This window comes from Alnus glutinosa, chromosome 7, assembly GCF_958979055.1.
Source record: "Alnus glutinosa chromosome 7, dhAlnGlut1.1, whole genome shotgun sequence".
Taxonomy (NCBI): Eukaryota; Viridiplantae; Streptophyta; class Magnoliopsida; order Fagales; family Betulaceae; genus Alnus; species Alnus glutinosa.
The window spans coordinates 30,085,982-30,099,705 of record NC_084892.1 but is presented as its reverse complement, the minus strand read 5'-3'; the positions used below and the strand labels follow the sequence as shown (position 1 = coordinate 30,099,705).

Below are 13,724 nucleotides of genomic sequence, written 5' to 3'. Positions count from 1 at the left end.
AATTGCATATAAAACTTGCTAGATAATTTCAGTGTAGGTAACATTCTCCAAGAATAAAACAAAGTGAAAACTAAAAACAGCTCAAATGAAGGCACTAAAAAATTGCCATATTGCAGCTCATCTTTGATCATTAAATGAAAAGTGTTTCTTCCTTCTATAAAACAACAACAAAATCACATCTTACGCTAATGTTAAGATAGGAAACTAATGACTAGAGCTTTTGTTGATCAAGTCAGCACCACTAACATATTTAGCGACAAACGATATTAACCGAAAAGGAGCACCAATAAGGGGAGCATCTGAAATCGGCACAGCAGCTTTTTCATCATTATTAGCAGCCTGCAACTCTAGATCTCGAATTTCATTCTCATCCAAAGAAATTTGCACAATTTCTCCAGGCTCATCAGATACTAAAGTGTTGGGAATTGCAGCAGCATGCTCAACATCCACATTATCGCTACCAATATTCTCAACCTTGACTGGAACAATTTCGACTGATTCCAACTTCTTGCTTGTTACAGACAAATTCTCATTGGATTCGGACATGGTATCTGCAACACCAGCAGTATCAGCAGCTTCAACCATCTGATCAGACACAGTGGCTAAAGGAAGCCCAGCTGTTGCACGTCGATCAAGCTCAACATACAACTCATTCACCTGAGAAGAAGAAAAATAAATGTCTAATCTCAATTACTATCACTCCAGTGATCAGTTGTAAAATATGATAAGGATAAACAATGGTTTCACGATAATAAAGCTCTAACTCAATGTCTAACAGTCTAATGGTATACAACAAGAAATAATTGGGTAGCTGCGTAACACTATCTAAACAACATCACTAATCAATCAACATCAAGCTTTTAGGCCATATCTAATATTTTCTGAAGAGTAGCACACTATGAAAACTAGAGATGCGCCTTTTATTACCTTCTCAATGAGCACTGCATTTTCTGTGATCAATTTATCAACCAGTGCACTTGCTGCTTCCATCTGTGAGTTCAAGCCCTCATGTTCAGAAGCATGCTAAAAGAACACAGAAAGCAGTCATAGTCTTCCATTTTTTTAAGAATAGTTAGTCGGAAATATCAAGGGATAACAAATCTCTGAAAGCCTAAAATTAAAAATAAAGAGCCATCTTTGGAGAAAATACAGAACAACTACAAAACTAGAGTCTTATACATTGGACTAACAACATAAAATATGACAATCTGATTAGTGTAAGAAGCAAACCTTTTTGGGCTCATCTGATGAGCTGGTAGATGAGATATTCCTCTCAAGATTCTGGATTTGTGACTGCAGACCGGATATGATTTCATTTAGTCGTTGGTTTTCTTGTAAGAGATTGCTCCTGAACTCTTCCAACTCCACCACCTGCCAAGCTTTGTTTTTAATCTCCATATCAGAACAAATACAGAGTTCTGCTATGAAGTCGTCATGACCTTAAGGATAGAATGCACATGCAACAGTGAAATTCTTTTTTTCCTTTTTTTTTTTTTTGCAACAAGGGGAATAGGTTAGAAAAATTATAAATGTAAGACATGCCATAATTTTTTTTTTTTTTTATAAGAAAAACTAGGGTAAGGAGAGCCATAATTACAAGAGATGCTTTGGATAAAGTAAGGCAAATGCATTCAAAAACAAATGAGAGGCCTTCCCCTTTGATGGTACCATCTTAATGCCCATTGGAACCCGAAACAACAGAGGCAAACTGACTCAGTTCTCTACCTTTTCTTGGTTTGCCTGACTCAGTCAAAATTGATTTCTCAAGGCTCTAAGATGTAAAAGCAAACCAGCAGACAATCATCTTATGTACGTTTTCCTATGTACTCAAAGCAGGTGACCATGCTCAGACGTACAATCAGATTCACCTTCATGTAGATTACTTAAGTCAATGAAGCTATGTTACCTGTGCATGTAGTTTAGCAACATCGCCATTCAGACTTGCAATTGTTGCTTTGGTTGAATCCTGTAAAGGAAACACATTACACTGCCTTAAGCAAGCTGTAAACACAGTAAGTTGCACAAAGACAGGCAATGGATATCATTATTTGATATGGGCTTCAAACCAATCCAATAACCATGAGTAAGTTGCACAAAGGTGTACTAAAAGTAATAAGGTTAAGAAATAGAAAGAAACAAATTAAGAAATAAAACCATAACAACAAACATTCTCTGTTTTTCCCTCATTCTTTTTGGCGTTGACCAACTAATGTACCCTACAACATTTAAGCTCGTTAATTAGCCAAACTATCTCTTTCAAACAATAATAATTCCGAGATATTGGAAAAATCCATATCTGTACACATTCTAAAAGGTTAAAACGATTACCTCCTTCAAAATCCAAATATCTTTTTCTCCCTCTAAGCGTTTGACTTTTTCCTCTAAGCTTGCCTGTGGAACATTGTAAAAGTAAATTCATTTTGAATCCCAACGTTCTTAGAAAAACTTTACAAATATAAGCATACATAAACAAAAACCCAAAGAAATGGTATAAAGCTAACTAATGAGGTGAAAATAAATTATTAGCACCAGAAAGAAGAAGTGATAAAGTACAAAAGAAGTACCCCTTTCAAAACCAAATTTCCTTTTTCATCTAGTAATTGACTGATTTTGTCCTCCAAGCCAGCCTGCATGTAGCAAAGCATTAGATTACTTTCCTCCGTACTGGAATGTTGATCAGAAACAAATTGTTGAAAATATTGATAAAACCAATTATAATTAGTGTAATGCCGTGCAGGAGCGAATTTAAGATGGATATATAGTTAGAAACCTACCAACTTCAAACTAATTCTATCATTCAACTCACCTCATTTTCAAGCAAAGAATCTTTTTCATTCTGTAGTTCTGCAATCATCATCTCTAGAACAGACTGCAAATTATTGCGTTAGATAAACCAGCCTTTAAACAAGCATAGAATTACAATACAGTTGAAATAGGGAGGGTAATAATAAAGAACCCCCATTTAAAGATTCACAAAATCTTTACCAGTCTGGCCTCTCAATTAAACTTAAATTATAGTACCTCTTTCTGTACATATGAATTATTTTCATTTTGTAATTGTTTGATTGTCTCTTCTAAGGTAGCCTGTACAAGAACATACAGTTTCAAAACAGGAGTTTAGAAGTAGATCTATATAAATTTCCAAAAATAGTTAACAGTCTAATCTCTTGATCAAATTCATACTATATTACCTCTTTTTTTATATGCAACGCATTTTCATTTTGTATTAATTTGACCGCCTCTTCCAAGGAAACCTGTGAAAAGAAATGCACAATTGCAGTAACAAATGGCCAAAAAATTAAGCAACCTTCACCAGTCTTTTCTCGATAAATTTAAATCGTAATACCTGTTTCTTTACATGTAAATCATTTTCATTTCGTAATTGTCTAATTGTCTCTTCTAAAGTAGCCTGTAGAAAAGACAATTAACAAGCCTTCATGATATCTATCAAATCAAAGGCAGTAAATTGGGTAACATAATTAAAAAAAAAAACAAGAAACAAGCATGCCGATTTAAAAAAATCTACCCTTACCTCTCTATGGAGCCACTGTTGTCTCTCATCTTCCACTAAAATGGACTGCATACCAAAATTTGAAAAAGAGCAACTATTCAGTTAGTCGAAAAAGAATCAAGAAGCAAAATAAGAAAACTTGAAAGGATTTTGAAATCCATGAATTGCAAATTGAGTAACAGTAACACACATTGTCTCCGCTTTCTTTCATTATTCAGACAATATATATAGCATATGACATACATAATAAGAGGCTTATTAATTTCAAATTCAACAGGAAACTCCAACTTCTGTGATATCTTAAGTTACCATGGGTACTACACATGCATCATCTCAGGAAAGTGGTGCAAATGGTCTTGCATATCATATGTATATTTACCCTACGAAGTGTATATGATCCTAAGTAATTTATCTCACAGATGAAAATTAAAAGAAAAAAATAGTCGTCCTAGCAGACTTAATCTTGAAAAGTATGTACTTGTCAAGATTTTTACCTTAGATCTACCCCTTCGCCACCTGAGCCAAGGCTCAGTGACGTAATTGATTGGTATATTTAATAGTAAAACCAGGTCACACAGATGAATAATTGGGTAATACTCAACCTTGCTATAATCCCCAATAATTCGTGTAATTGGTACGACAACTTAAAGAATTCACAGTAATGATTGACAAGTATTTTCAATACCAGTAGTCCAGTAATAACTATAGAACATCAATTGTGCTTTATACTAGAATCCCAATCCCGCTTTGCAGACCTCATTACTGGATTCTGTTTGACTTGCTTCCTACTATATTCAAAATATGACCTTTTTTTTCTTTCTGTCTTTTTTATTTTTTTTATTTTTTTATTTTTTTATTTTTATGACGAGGAACCCTTTCAAGGCAGGGTCACTTCGTGTACCCACCCCTGTCAGGTAAACCTCGGATCCGTATAAAACGCCCCCTCCACACGAATCGGGTAATACTCCAGCTTCGTCGGCGGGCTGGCCCCAAAAAATTGTTTGCACCCAAGGGGATTCAAACCGTAAACCTCATAGGACTACCACAAAGACCAATGCCCTTACCACTTGAACCAACCCCTTAGGGTTTTCAAAATATGACTTAACATAAAAAAGTTAACAAAATTTCTAGCTCCATGGTGATTTTGGTGTTTGTAAAAAAGCGATAAAATCATACACTAAGTTATAACTGCAGAAAATATATGATTCGATTTGTAATCATATGTATCTCTTATAATGAACTGATATGCATATAAAGAAACTGTGCATTTGAAAAATCTGTTTGAATACTTGAATTAGCTAAGAAGAATATTTAGATTGATCAACTTTCAATCAATCAACTAAAAGTGCAAAAGCATGAACATGAACCTTTTAGGTTTATGCCTTCCATAAAACACATAAAAACTGAAACTGATGGTTTTCAAGCGCTGCAAGAATAAGCAGACATTGATAGACATATACGTATAGCAGCATCACCATGCATGATGCCCCACTAAATTAATCCGTAGATAGAACAAGTCACATTGATCAAAACCCAAAACTTACGCCTTCTGTGCCATTGGGCCGATGTCCATTGAGACCCACATTCACATTTTGCACATCATTTTGAGCATCTGCAGTCTCAGAACAAACTTGGTCATGATCATCCTGCCCATTACTCACATGATTCTGGTCCAAAGAAGCTGTTTCTCCGGCATCAACCGCGACATCTTCTCCAGCTTTGCTCTGCTTGTTCTTCTTTTTCTTGTTTCTCTTCTTCTTCTTCTCCTCCTCCATTTTCCCTATTCAATTCTCTCTTTTTCAACTCAAAGATTAACTCTCAAAGTCACTAGTCTTTTCACTTTAAAAACCACATCATATCACAAATTCTTCACCTGCCACCACGTAAAACAGCCTTATCAAACAAATCTGGACCTAACTCATATATCAAATAAATTATATCATTCACAAAAATTTGAGCCTCCAAATATAGATAGCGCAGCAAAATAGTGCTCGAATATCTGATATTTTAACAAGTTCGAGTATTTGGGATCGAAGCCAATTCAATCTGACCTACACATTTACGCAATTGCGAATCTCAAGTGGTCAAATGCACAGAGCTCCATGAAACCCTAACCCTAGAGCAACAGCTATCAAAATCTGAAGCACAGATCAAACACATATAGGGACATAATTCAGAGACGTACGTACAGATCCAATCCAAAGAGTTTCAAGACACCCTTCGAAGATTGTAAAATTGAATTTGGCAATGTCCCCTCCAATGAGATTGAAAGCTTTCACTGTGCTGGCGCGTTTTTCGCGTTTATTGCTCTGAGAACAGGTGCGACGACGACGTTTCGGATAGAAAATTCAGTGTTGTTGATCGCTGACTGTCATTTGCTTGATAGACCCTCAAGCAGTGGATCCTTGCCCCTTCGAGAAGATGACCTGGTAGACCATGATTGGCTTGGCTCGCTGAGCACTCGTAGGAGTGGACACAAGTGAGTAATTTTAAATGTCATAATCATCTTCTTCTTCTTTTTCTTCTTTTTATTTTATTTTTAATGATATAATTTTTAAAATTAATATTGAACTTGTAATTAATTATTATTAAATTTTAATTAAATAATAATTTTAAAAATCACATTATTATTATAGAAATACAAAAAAAATTAATATAATAATTATTATATTTTGGTCAAATAAAGTTTTATTTTATTAAATTAATATATGTCTTTAAAATACATAATTTTTATATGATTAACAACATGCAACATTTGTTTTCAAAGCATGTAAAATGTATTTGATAATTTTCACGTATTCTAAGAATTATATCAACTTAATATATGATTTTTTTTTTTTTTTAAAAGTCTGATAATACAGTATCGTTTATTTAGTTAGGACTCTTTTGACGTGTAAAATATTTCATCCATAATATAAGAATAGTGATCGCCTCTTTATTTTATTAAATTTTTTTTTTTTTTTTAAAGTAAATCAGGAAACTAAATAGGCAACAGGGTTGGGCTTGAGGCCTTCCCACTGCAGATGGCCGGATGGGAGAGGATGAGGGAGGAGGAAGAGATGAGAATGCAACCGAACTAGATATGGCAGTGGCCCAATAAGCCATATGATGAGCACAAAAATTAACACTTCGATTGATTTTCTTAACTTTTCATAGAAGAAAATGTATGAATAGTAAAGAGTGTATCCTATATGATAGGAGAGATATATGCCAATCTTGGGTCATGTTGGGCTACTAAGAGCCCAAATGACCACAGGGGAACAACCTTCAAGAGAGAAGGAGAGAAGCCTCGTGGAACGGGCTAATTGTGCTACAAGGAGGGCGGAAAGAGTTTTGCCAAAGTCTAGACCACGTGGGGGCTAATTTGTATTACGACTTTAATAACACGAGAGTTTCGACAAAAAGCAACTTGAACAGAGTAAGAAACAACAAGAGAATCTAATTCAGGTAATTTTGTAAGAATTTTTTTTACATTTAAATAAATAAATGAGATTTCCAGGACAATTAATTACACCATATCCAAATCGGAGTTGGATGAGTTATTTCGTCACAACAACTTGTTAGCACTGTTTCCTATTTCCTATTCAATGAGCACTTTTCGTACAAAGGTTGTCTTAGGGTCCGTTTGAGTTTGCGATTTCAAATAGTGCGATTTAAAAATAGCGATTTTAAAATGTGCGATTTAAAAAAGTGAATTTTAAAAATGCAGTTAAGTGTTTGGCAAAATCGCAATTTAGCCTTTTAAAATACTGCGTTTTCAAAAAAGCACATCATTATCTGCGATTTGAATAAGCAATTTTCTGCGTTTTCAAATCTCAATTTTTTAGAAACGCAGTTTTTAAACGGTTCATTTTCTACAATTTGATTTAAAATCGCACTTTTTCTCTACGAAATCGCAGTCCCAAACGTACCCTTATTAAAGTTAGAATAATGATTCAATGCCACCCAAATATACAACTTTTCACCACCTTGCCTATGTGGCAAGATGGTCCCCCACTACTTTTTGAGTTTTTTTATTTTTTAAAAATAAATTAAGGTAGGGGACCACCTTGCCACATAGACAAGGTGGTAAAAAGTTGTATATTTAGGTGGTAGTGAATCATTACTCTTAAAGTTAAGAGGGCCATAGTGGAAGATAGAATAGATTATCTGCTTCCCGTTGCGGAATAAATACGCTACAACCTGCAAGAACGTGAATTTGTCGCGTTGACTTTGGAGCAGCGGGCAAGTGGGAGCCATGTGATCACCGACCGACCTCCATCGAAGGAGGCATCAATATCTATCGAGACAACACGTGCATCCTTACCATAAGAAATGCCCCCAAATCAGATTGTTCACGAAAAAATATATTAATTCAGGTTAACGTGACTTTGAATTATCAACCTAAAATAAAATATTCAAATTCACTACCATGCGAAAAATTAGGGCCCACTTCAATAATGCCATGGTTTTTTTATTATTATTAATATATGAGAAAAATCAAATTTAGTTTTTGAATTTTTATGCAATTTAAATTTTATATTTCGAAGTTTAACAATTAAAAGTCTTTAATGCTCCGTTTGTTTCGACCTAAAATGGTTTCCGTCGTAAAATATTTTCGACGAAATCATTTTCAAAAAAAAAATAATTTTCTCGAAAATATTTTCCGGCGTTTGATTCGCACGTAAAAATTACAAAAAGAGAAAATGCAACTGTCGCCAAAATTCGGCAATGTCCGGTCGCCGTTGCCGGATTCCAGTGCCGCATGGATTCCGACGACCGACCATTGCTGGATTCTAGCAATCGGATATCAAACATGCATACAAGGACGAAAAGTTTAATTTCAGAAAACGATTTACAGTTTTTAAAACCGCAAGTCATTTTTCAAAAATTAAAGAAGGTTTTACGGTCAAACCGAAAATAATTTTCGTTGACCATTATTTTCGCCTCTACCAAATACCGTAAAATGCCGAAATCATTTTTTAGAAATCATTTCACGCCGAAAACAAATGGAGCATAAAATACATGTTTTTCACATCCACCATTCTATCACCTAGTTGTCCAACACTTAGTATGTATATATATACCATGGAAATATACCCTTTTTGTGTTGTATTTTCTTTTTCTTTTTCTTGGCCTAGCAGAGGACGTGTATTTAACTATGATCATACTTATTATGTAAGGAAAACTTCACTTATAATTTTTTATTTTTTATTACTTTTGAAAAAATTATTCAAACTTTAAAAAGTGTCAATTTAGGGTATTCATCTTTCAATTTTTTTCAATTTCAATAATTCGTTAGAATTTTCTATTACATTCTATCAAAATTCTCAAAATACACTTTTTTTTTAAAAAAAAAATTTATGAAAATTTTTAAAGATTCAGTCATGAATATTTTTGCAAATTCCATTAAATTCTAACAAACATCTAAATCATAGCAATTTTTTATTTTTTATTTTTTATTTTTTTTAAAGATGGGTATTTTATGAATTTTTACAAGATTTAATGAAAAATTATAACGAACGGTTGAAATTGAAAAAAAAAAATATATATATTAAAAGATGAATACTTTAATTAACAATTTTTAAAGTTTGGGTATATTTTTTCAAAAAATAATGAAAGATCAAGAATTATAAGTGAAGTTCTCCGTATTACATATTTTGGATTATCAATTTTCTAAATGCTCTCGTTAATCTATTTGATGTTGATAGTTTCCAAAATATATATAAATATAGCCAATTTATGTTGCAATATCCATGTTGGAATTATAGTAGTAGCACTCCAACTTATTTTAAGGCAATATAATTTTTGGGGGTGTTACATTGGTTGGCAACATAGCCACCCCAATATTTATTTATTTATTTATTTTGATTAATTTTTAAATTATTTAATTTGTTTAAATAATAAGATAGCTTTACATTTGCAAAAGTTAAGAATATGTTTTGTCAAAATATTCATATAACAATAAGAGAAGGCAAATTCATAAGTTTTGTGTTTTGACAAGTATTTCATGTTTTTAAGTTTTTTTGTTAATATATTTATCTCAATAACAAAAAAAAACCAAAAACAAAATCAATCGTGGCCTTAAATTGTCATGGGTATTTTATGTATCCAATCCACAATATAATTTAATTTCCAATGAGATGGCAAAAATTTTCATGATGGCGGTATTCAATTTTTATTTTTTATTTAGAAAAAATTACACTTAGCTCACTTAATCTACCAAGCAATTTGCAGTGTCCCAACATCTACAATTTTTGTTAATGTTTCTTCTCAATCTACCACTTGGGATGTAAATTGTAATGTTTCCCTTCTATTTAAATTTTATGTTAAATCACAAGTGTTTTTTTAAAAAATAAAAAATAAAAAGGCCAAAATTCAGGAAAAACTAATAAAAAAGAGTAATAAAAAAAAAAGGGAACAAAACTTAAAAAAAAAAAAAAAAAAAAAGAACAAAAAATCCAGAAAAACGAAAAAATAGGCATAAAATAATAAAGAAAAAACCAAAAAACCCACTGTCCGATGATAAATTGTTAAAACACACACATTAAAAAAATTAGTAAATTAGAAAATATTATAAATTGCTTAGTAGATTGAATGGACCAAGTATAATTCCCCCTATATTTAATTTCTGGTATGGACTATTTTTTCACTTTGGAAAGTATGTGAATTAATAAATCCTGCGAGAGAAAAAAGAAGTTAATACAAAACAAATTTACACCATCGTAAACAATAAACCGGATAAGAACGAGGGAACACTGAATAGGGACGTTTGGGGGCATCGATATAAAAAGGTCATAGAAGTTCAGGGTTTGCTTTCTCCGACGTTGTCCAGTGCAAGGTTGTGGTGGCGGGCCTGGTGGTCGGCCGTGGATCTGCTTCAAACTTGGAAGAGGCTCTTACTTTCGGTTTCATCTGAGGTTGAGATTGTCTCTTATTTATTTATTATGACCCATATACAGTTTCTTCAGTTTATCGGCTTTGTGTTGTGCAAAAGTCAACTTCGTCTGGTTATATACAGAGACTATCGTTGTTTGAGTTTGGATCTCTTGTACGAAATTCCACTTGTGACATGGGTGCTTACATTTTGCAGGTCCTGTTGAATCCCCATGGCGTCCAAGCGTATCTTGAAGGAACTCAAGGATTTGCAGAAGGATCCCCCGACTTCTTGCAGCGCAGGTATGTTGATCACCCTCCTTAGTGGAAACCATCATCTATGGGTTGAAATTATTCATTTGTTTCCTTAATTTACGGAAATTGATTGGTTATTTGGGCCTCTGGGTTTATTTGGCGTCCTTTTGTCATTTGCTAATTTTTTGATTTGGTTGCGTGCTTTTGTTTGTTTATTACCCTTTTTTTTTCGGCAGAAAAGATGATTTTACTTGGTTCCAACTTCCATGTTGTGGGTTTCTTGTATTTGCTGTTAGTTTAGTTTTTTTTTATTGGCGTTTCAGAGTGAACTGTTTGAATCGTGAATAAAGAAAAGGAAATTTTAGTCTGCTGCAAAGGACATTCTTTTGTGTTTTAGAGTTTCTTGAGGTACTGTATGATTTCGGAAGTGGCATAAGAATGTTCTATGCAGCTGCCCCAAAAACTTGGGATTGAGGTTTAGTTGTCTTGAATTCACTTGCTGTAAATCTATAATAGTAAATACAACCTGACTTATAATAAAAGGGCAGGGAATGTTGAATTTAGTTTTGATGAAGCCTAGGTTACTCTCCGGGTATGTGAGAGGGTTGAATGAGGGGAAGAAATGTCAGAGGATTGGAATTTGCTCTGCACAGTGTGCAGTTTATGGGGGTGTCATCTTGTGGTCTGGTGCTGATTGGATTCATGGGGTATGTTGTTTATGTGGGACATTAGGGTGTTGGAAAAGTGTGGGGGGGATTTCGTCTTGGCTTTAACCTTTAGTAACGTTGTAGTTTTTTCCATCTGGGCTTTTGTGGGTGTCTTTGGCTGGGATTTCCTTGTTCTTTTTGCTCATTCTTTTTAGGTGTTCATTTTCTATACTTCCTGAATACTTAGGAGAGCCTTATGCTTTCAATGATATTTGTCGATCACTTATAATAAAAAAAATAAAAGGGAAAAAACAAAACAAAAATATGTATGTTATTTTTGTTTCAAAGTATAATTAACCTCCTATTTGGTTTTATTGACACTAGCTCAATGAAGTCATTGTCTGCAAATGAACTAATTGTGACTGGAAACTTGTTTGTGCTTCTTCCAATGGTTTTTTTAGCTGATGGCTGCTCCATGCCAAGAGACTCTTACCAAATACTTATTTTCACATCAATAGAAACCCTATCAAGGCCTTTGCCCTTCTCGTACTTCTACATTGATCGCTCAAGTAATAAGATAGCTTTTGTTGTTGATTCTGGTAGCATAAAATGAAATTGATTCTCCATCCTATTGTTTTGATTTTTATATTTGTGTACGTAGAGGCACCTTACGCTTTTTTTTTTTTTTATAAAATGTATTACTTATCAAAAAAAATATTTGTGACATGAGTTCATTTTCTGCAAGGCATGCTTTCATGGTTATTAACTGCTTTATTTATCCAAATTCTTGTTGCAGTAAACTTAGGATCTCTTGTCAATTTGTAACAGGTCCTGTAGCTGAGGACATGTTCCATTGGCAAGCGACAATTATGGGACCCTCTGATAGCCCATATGCGGGAGGTGTTTTTCTAGTTACTATTCATTTTCCTCCTGATTATCCTTTCAAGCCCCCTAAGGTGAACTTTTTGCATGTGCAAATATTGTCTTGTGTGTTTGTATGTGTATCTAGATGCATGTGCGTGCACGTGTCTGAATTTACTGCGTAAAAGGCCTTGCTTGTAGTGGTGTATATGCAGGAAGGTAATTGGCTTCTGTTTTTCAGGTTGCATTCAGGACTAAGGTCTTCCACCCGAACATCAATAGCAATGGAAGCATTTGTCTTGACATCCTCAAAGAACAGTGGAGCCCAGCTCTTACCATTTCTAAGGTTTGGCTTTGTGCTAAAATATGTTAGTAACATTGTATATATTTAAAACAATCAATTTTTGTTTTGTTTTTTTGTTTTTTTAATTATTTTTTATTTCCCTGGAAATGGCATGCTCACATGCATGTACATACACATCATTTCAACAGGAAAATAACAAAGAGAAAATGGTTCTAATAGGCTACCCTTTGTGCCTTCTAATAAAATTGATTTTACTCATAAAAAAAAAAAAGTTTTTTAGAACACTCTGGGCTAGATAAACCCTCATTCATTTCCCTCATGCTCTTTGTTGTTGTGTATATATATATATATATATATTTTAAGAGTTGAGGATGTTACTTCAAAAATGGCTGACATGGCACATGTGATGGTATTAGTTTGGATGGATTGGAGATTGAGACTCCTAAAAAGAAAAACTATAATTGGTCTCTTTATTGTTGCCACGATAGCTAGTATAAAAAGAAAAAACAATCAACTCTGGGGTACCTAATAACACTTGGATTCATATCAGGTATTGCTCTCTATCTGCTCGTTGCTGACTGACCCAAATCCTGATGATCCTCTTGTACCGGAGATTGCCCACATGTATAAGACTGACCGGGCCAAGTATGAAGCCACTGCACGCAGCTGGACCCAGAAGTATGCTATGGGATGATCGTTGTTAAGACGGCAGATTTGGATTTTGCATTACGAAGGAATATGTGTAATCATGCCTTTGTTTTCTCTTCCTGTTGCTTGTTGTTTATTTTGGGGGTGTTGGGAGAAGATTGAGGTGGGGCTAGCATTTTGGTCAGAACAATTCTCTGCTGTCAATTTGTATAACCGAAGGTGGGAACAGTTTATGCACACTTGTTTGAAGCTGTTATCTCTGGCGATGTAGAAATATTCACTAGCGTATTGCAAACTTATTTGAAGTTGCAGCATAATTAAGCAAATTAATGTTGTTTTCAATCTCCCACCACTGGCTTCCTTTACTAAATTAGTGGAACCCTGTATGAGTGTTATTGGCTCAACTGGTAAAGCTTTTTGTTGTTGAATAACTTTTGATCGAATCCAGTCAGTCTATGATGGGAAAAGGGTCTAAAGGGGAAGGATAATGAGAAGGGTTGGAAAAAAAAAAGAAAAAAAAAAAAGAAGAAAAGAGTTAATAAAGGATATAATATCTTTCTCAAAATAAAATAAAATAAAGGATATAATATCCCTGCCTTCCTATGGCACATAGTGCTGTTAAGGATATTATAATTTTTACAAA

At 33.9% G+C, this 13,724-nt stretch overlaps 2 protein-coding genes across 12 annotated transcripts; one reads left to right on the top strand and one right to left on the bottom strand.

Moving 5' to 3' along the window:
* Window positions 1-2: 2 nt before the first annotated feature.
* Window positions 3-5,854, bottom strand: LOC133872603 (uncharacterized). Of its 11 annotated transcripts, none has more exons than XM_062310165.1 (14): window positions 5,697-5,852; window positions 5,563-5,627; window positions 5,056-5,384; window positions 3,533-3,577; window positions 3,347-3,409; window positions 3,192-3,254; window positions 3,022-3,084; window positions 2,807-2,869; window positions 2,565-2,627; window positions 2,329-2,391; window positions 1,907-1,966; window positions 1,231-1,371; window positions 928-1,023; window positions 3-657 (listed from the first exon to the last, which is right to left on the bottom strand). In XM_062310165.1, exons 3-14 carry the CDS (start codon window positions 5,284-5,286, stop codon window positions 205-207), a joined length of 1,404 nt encoding a protein of 467 aa, XP_062166149.1. In that variant the 5' UTR covers window positions 5,287-5,384; window positions 5,563-5,627; window positions 5,697-5,852; the 3' UTR covers window positions 3-204. The 11 variants fall into 11 exon arrangements, with proteins under 11 accessions (XP_062166149.1, XP_062166154.1, XP_062166150.1 ...); XM_062310170.1 differs by having other exon boundaries at window positions 5,567-5,627; XM_062310166.1 differs by having other exon boundaries at window positions 5,563-5,621.
* Window positions 5,855-10,251: 4,397 nt separating this feature from the next.
* LOC133872878 (ubiquitin-conjugating enzyme E2 28) lies at window positions 10,252-13,430 on the top strand. The gene is made up of 5 exons (XM_062310514.1): window positions 10,252-10,410; window positions 10,584-10,669; window positions 12,097-12,224; window positions 12,371-12,475; window positions 12,984-13,430. The coding sequence occupies exons 2-5, from the start codon at window positions 10,600-10,602 to the stop codon at window positions 13,125-13,127; spliced, it is 447 nt and encodes a 148-aa protein (XP_062166498.1). The 5' UTR covers window positions 10,252-10,410; window positions 10,584-10,599; the 3' UTR covers window positions 13,128-13,430.
* The last annotated feature ends 294 nt before the right edge of the window (window positions 13,431-13,724 follow it).

Bases quoted from the DNA above. Each gene is read 5' to 3' on its own strand.
- LOC133872603 (XM_062310161.1), bottom strand. From the start codon at position 5,286: ATGGAGGAGGAGAAGAAGAAGAAGAGAAACAAGAAAAAGAAGAACAAG. The intron at 3,578-5,055 runs GTAAGTTTTGGG...TTTGGTATGCAG, and splicing joins GGCCCAATGGCACAGAAGGC to TCCATTTTAGTGGAAGATGA. The intron at 3,255-3,346 runs GTATTACGATTT...TTCTTTTCACAG, and splicing joins ATTTACATGTAAAGAAACAG to GTTTCCTTGGAAGAGGCGGT.
- LOC133872878 (XM_062310514.1), top strand. From the start codon at position 10,600: ATGGCGTCCAAGCGTATCTTGAAGGAACTCAAGGATTTGCAGAAGGAT. The intron at 12,225-12,370 runs GTGAACTTTTTG...TCTGTTTTTCAG, and splicing joins ATCCTTTCAAGCCCCCTAAG to GTTGCATTCAGGACTAAGGT. The intron at 12,476-12,983 runs GTTTGGCTTTGT...GATTCATATCAG, and splicing joins CAGCTCTTACCATTTCTAAG to GTATTGCTCTCTATCTGCTC.